The sequence below is a fragment of the Anopheles darlingi genome, chromosome 2 (assembly GCF_943734745.1).
Source record: "Anopheles darlingi chromosome 2, idAnoDarlMG_H_01, whole genome shotgun sequence".
Lineage (NCBI taxonomy): Eukaryota > Metazoa > Arthropoda > Insecta > Diptera > Culicidae > Anopheles > Anopheles darlingi.
In genome coordinates, this window is record NC_064874.1 from 26148103 (window position 1) to 26156702 (window position 8600).

Genomic DNA, 8600 nt, shown 5'->3' on the forward strand with positions numbered 1-8600 from the left:
TTATGAAGTGCCAATTCAGCGACACAGATGGTGTTGATTCCAGGAAATACCGCACACGCATCAACGGGACCCATTATTGGAATTGGGCCATAGTTTGCTGACACTTTTTTGCTCTCCTGGCGCATAGAAATTAGAACAAGAGGGTCATTCCCAAAACACGTGATACGTTGAGTGGAGAATGAAACGGATTAATTCACGGGTAGCATCAGGGTCATACTAGTACTTGGACGCTGATCAACTAGCGTTGATCGACTGTAACCATGCCTCATCGGCATCGCTTGTCAAGCAATGACGTAGCTTGTATTTACAATTCTCCAGCACATGTCTACCCGTTTATCTAATCTTCCTGTTCATCGTTTTCACTTTCCTTAGACCTGTCTGGCCACCCTCCCTCTACCAGTCAGCCAGGTGCAGGTCGACGATCTGCGATCATTTTCGCTCTACCGACCGAGGGTTCGTTTTGGCGCGCACCTTGTGTTTGGGATGATTTTCACTTTTCAAATCCTCGTACCGTGAAACAACGGAGGGGTGTGTATGGTGTTGAAGTTGGAGAGGGTGTATAATCATCTTTCTTTTGCTAGCTCGGCAGCCGGATGAGCAATAGACGATGAGACGATGTGAAGCGAGAAAGCGCAAAAACGGTCGCTGGGGTTGGGGTTGGGGTTGACGATGAAATGGGAGGCTCAGGGAAAGGAAGGCCACGATGAAGGCATCGCAGCCAGATTCAAGGTAGCGGAGATGGACAGAGATACAGTGGACGGAAGGCCGGTTCGGATGGTCGGTTCCTCTTTTACTTTTCATCGCCGCGGACAGACACCCGCTAACCGGGGACGATGGCCAGTGCTGGATGCTTTTCCTTTTTAAAGCCAAAGCTCTTGGCAGGTGCTTGCCAGTCGCACACCGATACCGTATGATGACCCACTGACTCCAATCGCTACGGTACGATCGGACCCCAACTCCAGTCGCTAGTACGAAGCTGTAGCAAGCAGCTCTGTAAAATTTGCGGCATTAACCATTAGGCTGGCAACCGTCATCGTTTTGGGCGGCCATTAAGAGCCACATGATCGCGCACTCCAGTATCGAAATCGCGAGCGAAATCGCAGACAACGAGTGCCGGCTTCCCGTCCAGGCACGGCCAACGTGCATTACCCTACCCCGGTGGGGCGAAAGTTTTCGGTTGAAAATGCAAATTTCAAAGTTCTACGCCCCCCCGGGGGGGCAGAGAATTTGGAAGGATTTTCACTTTTTCATTTCCCTCCCCGGGGGAGGGTACCAGGTGATGATGGTGAAGATGATGATGAGGATGATGAAGATGTTCACCCTTCCGTCCGTTGGACGGCTTTAAAAGTATGGCTCCGTCTCTTTTTCTCTCTCTCTCTCTCTCGCTGCCTGCGGCACACAACACTTGTCGCAATTATTTACAATTGGCTTCCGATGACGACTAGTGAGGTGCGAAGAAAGCAGTTTTCTTTTATTTCTTCGCCTTTTATTGCCTGCATCTATTTCCCATCAACGGTTTGCATTGTTTTCGGTGGTTTAGTGGAGGGATTTTTATAGTGATCGTTCAGCGGATTACAGCCCACAGCCCAGATGGTCTTAAGGCTATAAAGCCTCATCATGCACATTGTTGAAAGTATTTTCTTCGAAGAAAGCATTTTATTGATCAGAAATCTCATGTTAAAGACATCTTTCGCTATAGAATGGTGTGTCCATTCATTGATTATTCACCATCAAACCGTTGTCACCGCAAGGGATTTCCTGGATGTCGCTTTTGAGAATTCCTCGCCTACTTGATCATCTCACCGGGAGTTAGCGTCATCCACTTCACAGCCTTCTTGTCGCATGATGGGAGGTTTTTACGTGGCAAAGAGTAATCCCAGTAACCGATGCGTGCGTACGGAGCGTATTGTTCTTGTGCGAGCATAAAAGAAGGTCATCGAGTTAATAAAATTCTTAAGCCCTCATTCGTGGGCTTCAGCTTTGTGGTTCGACAATAAAAAAAACATTTTTAGTGTACGATCATTTCACGAACCGTTACGACGGTTGACTGATTGGTTTAAAAGCAAGCAGACAGAAAACATGCAAAAAATCTTCTCGAAATAAACAAATCCAGCATGGCCCCTGTACGGGGCATGCAAAAGTCGAAACTCCACCCGAAATCCGAATCGAATTGTCGAAGGTTAGCCCGGACCGTAAGCTCCGGCTTAAGCCCTGCTTTAACGGCTTCGACGGGTGAGAAAACGCGGGGGGTTGCTGCAAACAAAAAACCGCGAACAGAGCGAACAGTAACGAGCTATTTACCCCCGGGGGTTACAAGTGCCCTGCAAGCGCTGGAAGTCGATCACGCGTTCTGATTGGTACAAGACACGCACAAAACAGGGGGGGCTCCAGGCGATTTGCGACTCATGCCCACCGGTGTGTACCTTTGGATTTGCTTCAGTTTGTCGTTTTTTTTTGTTTTTGTTTTGGGAAAACTGCTCCACTACACACGATTGACCCACGACACGCCACGACACGGGTTTTCGGGGCGGTAACATGGTGGTAATTATAGTATGGCATCGACACAGACACAGGTACTGGCTGGCGGTGCAGACGGTTGCAGACGGTTGCGCGAAATCGCGATCGACGGCGGCGGCGCAACAACCGTTTATGTTTTGCGCCATCGAGCTCAGACGGACAAAAAGTACATTGTGGTGGTTAGGGACGGCGCGAATTTCCACCGGAAAATCGACATCCGTTCGAGAGGTGTGCTCAGGCCCCTTGCATGGCGTGACGGAAGACAATGCAGCTCGCTGGTGCAATCTTAGAAGTCGCACTCGCGTTGTATGCACCGCGGCCACACGTATGGGCACGTGGGCGTTACCGTTTTTTTTGGCCAAAGTCAAAGGTAGAAATCCGGCCCATACCTCGCTCGATTGTGGCGGTAAAATCAAGCCACACATTGCATACTGTGCGTGTGTGTGTGTGTCTGAACCACTTCCGATGCAATAGATTATACGATCGCGTTCACGATTTTGCAAATGCACTCCGATTATGCGGTTTCGGTTCAGCTCTTTTCATCTCCCTTTTTTTGGAAGTTAAACCAGAGTTGATTTAATAAAACAAATGTTTGACCATACGTAACCGCGAACAGGGGGACCGCATTATGACATCGCACGGGTGCGATCGAGTGCGTCAAGTGCTCGCGGGCCGGATTAAGCAAATCATATCCATCCATAATCGTTGAATCATGTCGCGGGTGTTGCGTTTCCATTTAGCAAAAAGTAGGTTCGAGGCGTTACGCTGCATGGTTAGCGCGGTTCAAGTTAATTTTCTTCTTAACGCTCCGCTGGCCTCAGTTGGCTCACCGCCGCCGCCGCCGCCCGTGGCGTTATGGCGTTAGAAATCGGCGAAAGATAAAGATCACAAAGACTCCACTTCGCTCCAGTTGCTTGCATAGTTAATGTGCACAATGATGAAGATGATGATGATGATGAGGATGTGTATTGTTTGTTTTGTTTTCTCCTAAATTTCGATTTCTTCCACAATCAATGATGTTCGAGTGTTCGTAAAGTAAAGCGCGTTGACGTTGACGAAACGTTGTGCCAGTTTGAAAACGCTACTCACCTACAAAATGGCCAATCCCCAATCGAAGGAAATCGTGCACCAATGTCGTCGCGATCGCTGCTATCCAAACGAACACAATGCCAAATCGCCCCGACGGTGGTGGTGCTTGCTGTGACCGATCCGGCCCGTTATCTTACGCAACATAAAACAAATCCACTGCTCAGCGCCATCAGCCGAATAGAGTACGAGAACACGTTTTAAGAATTTGAAGAAATTGAAAAATTTAATTTAAAGAAACAAAGATTAATACGAGAAGCTTTTGGAAAACTATCGAGACTATTTATCAATCCTAAGCCAAAAGTAAATATAGTTCAGTTTAATTTAGTGTAATCTATTTAACAAAGTTCGATTCGAAATTATATTCCACCGCAATAACGATAACAGGGGCGAGTGCAACGAAGCACTGAGTGCGATCTGCACGGTGATTGGTCTACTGGCATGCATAGAGCAATCGCGGGCTGCATTGCGTTGCAAGAGACCTTCGAATCGCCGTTCGAAACAGCCAACAAACTGACACAGTCATACACAGACGCTGGCGGTCCACATCGGTAGTGGCTGCCTTAAGCCAACACCTTAAGCCACGGAGCCGACGCCAACACCGCCAACAACACCCGAAAGAGATCGTCAGGCGGCGGTGGCGTACCGTCGCGATGGTGTGGCCATTGGCCACACAGACCCCCGCACACTTAGTCACATTAATCCACCCACACACATACGGCCGCACACACACAAACACGTACATAGACGCACTGTTTCTCTTTCTTTCCTTTCCGTTGCTGTTGCTGGCCGTCTCTAGGCCAGTGGCAGTACACACAAATCCCAGTGTCGATCGGAATGACTAATGAAGAAACGCAAACGCACTGCGCTCTCCCCAGCACTAAGACCGATCACCCCAAAAAGCTCCCGTTGGATATGCTGCGACGTTGCGCACCTCGTTAAGCTCTGAAACCTTGAATTCCAATCGATTGTTTTTTTTTTAACTATTACCAGTGAAAATCTCTCAATCTATCGATCGAGAAGGTGGCTGCTGAATTCTCTTACAAACAATCGATAATTTATCACATTCCAACAGCGGCACGACGACGGCAAACCGGTCACTGTCACCGGATTCGCCGTTTCGTCTTCGGATTGGTTTCTCGATTCGGGATTTTCTCTTCGTCGTTTTTTATGTTGCTTGGCTCCGCTTACGCAACGGCAAACGGCGAATACCACTTTCACCACTCTCCAGTGTCGTCGTGATCATGGAAATCGCGACATGATTTGCTCGCTTTGTTGTGCGAAGGCAACAAATTGTCACTGATAGTTTATCAACGATCGGTACAGTTTTCAAGGGATACACGTAGGCCAGGTATATCCGATACAAGGCACGGCATGAAGTGATTGTAGAAGAAACACCGTGCACTCGATGCGCTCGAGAGGACTCCACCACACAGTCTACCAGTCTGTTGCCTTAGATCCGTCTCCGATTCACGCCGAAAAGGTGAAGGCTCTGACATTTTGCGCCATCGACCAGTAACAGGCAGCAGCAGCAGCAGCAACAGCGAAACCATCCACTTGAATGGCTTGTGGCTTGATCGTCGTCGCGATCGTCGACGTGCTCGTCGCCGTCTTCGTCGTCTTCACGGCACAGTTTGTCACCCACTAATACCATCACCTTATGCACCTTTACTTTGGATACAGTTGCGAGATTTTGTGTGTGTGTTTTTTTTTGGTTGCTGTTTCAATTAATTGCTCATTGCGATTGCGCAGAAACATACACGGAGCCCGATTTTCCCGAGCCCTTGAACGGGTTCGAATGGAAAGTGAAAGAGAAAATCGAGCCGCAAAACGGGGTTGCTGCACTCACACCGCACCGGACACACGACGGGCACCGCACCGCAACGCAGGAATCCCAGTTGGGAATGGGCACAAACCTAAGAAGCAGATCGTCCAGATCGGCCAGACAACTAGCGCCAATCGCGAGACGCAGCAAACCGGACAGCATGCGACCAGGGTTCGTTGGTGACTGGTGGTCGTTGAAGTCTTTCGTCGTTGGTTGCCTGCGCGGCACCCCAGGCCAATGCGCGGTGGGGAAAAGTGCGATCCGAGTGAAACGTTGCAGCAAGCGAGCGAGTTCGTTGTCTTGAGACCGATCAACGATCGGCCACCAGCTAGCGGTGTTTGTGTTGGTGAACACCTGGAGAGAGCCCCAGCCGTGATCGCGCGGTCGACCGAAAAGCCACCCAAGAACCAGTTGTCGAACCATGCACGATGGATGGTTGGCCGTCGCGATGGTGCGGTGATGTTGGTGATGGTTGATGTCGTTTCTGCTTGCTTCGTAGACGCAACCGCGGAGACATAGACGTGGGGCTAGAGTGTCTCCCCGATCAGTGGTTGCATCTGATTCATGCTGACTATTTCAACCCAGCATCCTCATCGTATCCTTGAAGGTTGATGATGGTAGGACCTTTCCGGAAAGTCACGCAGCATCGGTATCGGTTGCGCATCGCTTGCGGATGCAGATTTTTTAGAAACTGTGGTGCGTAAGCAAACTGCAGTGTGTAAGTCCGAAGGACGATTTTATTCCGGTATTTAATTGCCGGCATAATCGAATGAATCAGACGCCCACTATGGCTGTAAAAAGAAGGATGATAATACTGTTTAAATGTTAGTAGTCATGCGTCCTTGTTTCATTTTAGGCAAAATTATTAATATAGGCATATGGTGTTGTTAATTGGAACATACAATCGATTAATAGTATTTAATGTATGAAATTGTCTGGAAAATAGTTGCATTAGTCGGACAAATGTTTAGAACAATAAATGGCGGTTATTATCATTAGTAACAGCCTATTTCTCATCTGTTTGTTTGAATGCTGGGAGCACGAGATTGCACAACCTGTTTTGCAAATATTTATGAAGTAGTTGTGTTATCATCCATATCTAATTTGTATGATAACTTTGTTATATTTTGATGTTAAATTTATTCATTATCTTACCTGCTAGCTAACATAATATTTGAAAATATGAACTTTTTTTTCCCAAAAAACGTGTTCTTTCGCCGCAAGAGAGGGCTTTGTTCACGCAACTGGCGGGAAGAACATGTACATTGTACAGCGTACGGGGAGTGTATTTTATAACCCTTTGAAACAACGTTATGCTCATGTTGGCGTCATGTTGACAGTTGACAGGGGACGTGTTTTTCTTTCCTCCTCCCACTTTTGTTGGAAGCGATTTCGAACTCGAGGCCTGTTAGGAAGCCAAAAAGTACAGTAAATTAACTTATTAAGCATGGTTTTCCATAGCAGCGTATTACTAGACTTCGCTCTAGTCGTTAGTCTTTTAAGTATCATCGATTTAACGCTTGGTAAGTACGTTTTCGGTCGCACGAATCGAAGCAAGCGATTTTGTTTTGCTTTATCGCCGTCGTGTGTTGGTGGGCTCTGATTGGTCGCGCTGGGCGCATGTGTGTCCCTTTGCATCAAGCCGGCATGCCCCGAGAACGAACCACGTCAGAGATTCTAGAAACGGGAATTCCTGAATCAGCACCATTTGCTAATCGATTGGTCCATTTTAGGCGCTCGCAATAACCAATATGTGACCTGCGGAACCGTGCTGAAGCTGCAAAACGTGGACTATCGGGTTCGATTACATTCGCACGACGTAAAGTATGGCACCGGATCGGGCCAACAGTCCGTGACGGCGACGGAACTGCAGGAGGACGTGAACAGCCACTGGGCGATAAAGGCCGCCACTGGCAAGCACTGTGAGCGAGGGTAAGAAATGAGGGAATGGAGACTGGCAACGTGTTCTGCTCAACTGTTCGTTATCCCGTTTTAGAGAACCCATCAAGTGTGGTGAGACGATCCGATTGCACCACTTGGCAACCAACAAGAACCTCCACTCGCACCATTTCCAGAGTCCGCTGTCTGGAAATCAGGAAATCTCGGCCTATGGCGATGATCAGGGTAGGCGTCGGTCGTACCATCACGACGTCACTATCTGAAACGTGTTCATCTAATCCATCTAATCGCCCCCCTCCCGTAGGTGAAGGTGATAGCGGTGATCATTGGACGCTGATCTGCTCGGGTGATAGCTGGTTGCGGACGAACCCCGTGCGGCTGCAGCACAAGGACACTGACATGTATCTGGGTGTGTCGGGCCGTACCTTCGGGCGACCGATCAACGGACAGATGGAGGTGGTCGGCTTGCCAAACCCATACAGCGGTACGGAATGGGTTGCGGCCGAAGGTTTGTTCATACATCCGACGGAAAAGGACAGTGGAGCGCGTATCCACACGGAACTGTAAACAGTCACTACGCTCCACGATCAGGCCACTATTTACTGTGGACCGGCAATAGGACACTTTACTGAAAACATGTCAATAGCTCAATCGAGGAATGGCTGATTTTATGAACAAACCAATTAGCTGGGGCTGCCCTTAGTCATAATACTTCGATATCGGGGTAAACCAGCGCTAAATAAACTCGATCACCAATCGTTACGTATTGGTTTATTTGCCGTGTTCCTTTATTGTAATGCAGATTGTATTGATTTGTAATTAAATAGGGTCTACAATATCCTTATAAACGACTTGAAAACGATACGATTTGATTCAACATTTAATGCATTGGAAAATAACACAAAAATATCGGTTTTCAAAAGCATTGTTTTTTATTTTCTTTATTCTGAACGGTACTTGGAAAAATAGTAAGCACGGGTGCAATTATAAGAAATTATCAAACACAGCTAATAATACTGTTGTGTTTCACAATGATTCATACTTTAATAATTTATACTTTAATAGATAAGTTTACCCTGTTCGTAGTGATTTGATTTTTAAAAAAACTGAAAAAAATCAAGTCAAACTTTTGCCCCACCTTAGTTCCATGTGTTAGTGCCTGCCTTGGACTGGCGCTCTTTCGCTCTTGCGTGAGCATGTGCCCCCCGCACATTCTATTTACATTGCTCTTCGCAGCTCCAATATGATGACGATGGGAGTTATCTCTTGTTTG

At 47.6% G+C, this 8600-nt stretch overlaps 3 protein-coding genes across 5 annotated transcripts in view; 1 reads left to right on the top strand and 2 right to left on the bottom strand.

Moving 5' to 3' along the window:
* LOC125947890 (chitin synthase chs-2) overlaps positions 1-5627 on the bottom strand; it is a 28835-nt gene extending 23208 nt beyond the window's left edge. For 2 of the 3 annotated variants that reach the window (XM_049673377.1, XM_049673376.1), the window contains exons 1-2: positions 5520-5627; positions 3607-3762 (exon numbers count right to left, since the gene is read on the bottom strand). The gene's annotated coding sequence lies outside the window, so the exon portion shown is untranslated. Of the gene's footprint in view, positions 1-3606; positions 3763-5452 lie in introns of all 3 variants that reach the window. The other variant, XM_049673378.1, reaches the window with a different exon arrangement.
* Positions 1-8600, bottom strand: part of LOC125947999 (protein D3-like) — a 348887-nt gene that overhangs the window by 321354 nt on the left and 18933 nt on the right. The gene's annotated exons all lie outside the window — the stretch shown is intronic.
* Positions 6806-8089, top strand: LOC125948001 (stromal cell-derived factor 2). Its single transcript, XM_049673629.1, has 4 exons — positions 6806-6951; positions 7162-7360; positions 7425-7552; positions 7632-8089. Exons 1-4 carry the CDS (start codon positions 6876-6878, stop codon positions 7892-7894), a joined length of 666 nt encoding a protein of 221 aa, XP_049529586.1. The 5' UTR covers positions 6806-6875; the 3' UTR covers positions 7895-8089.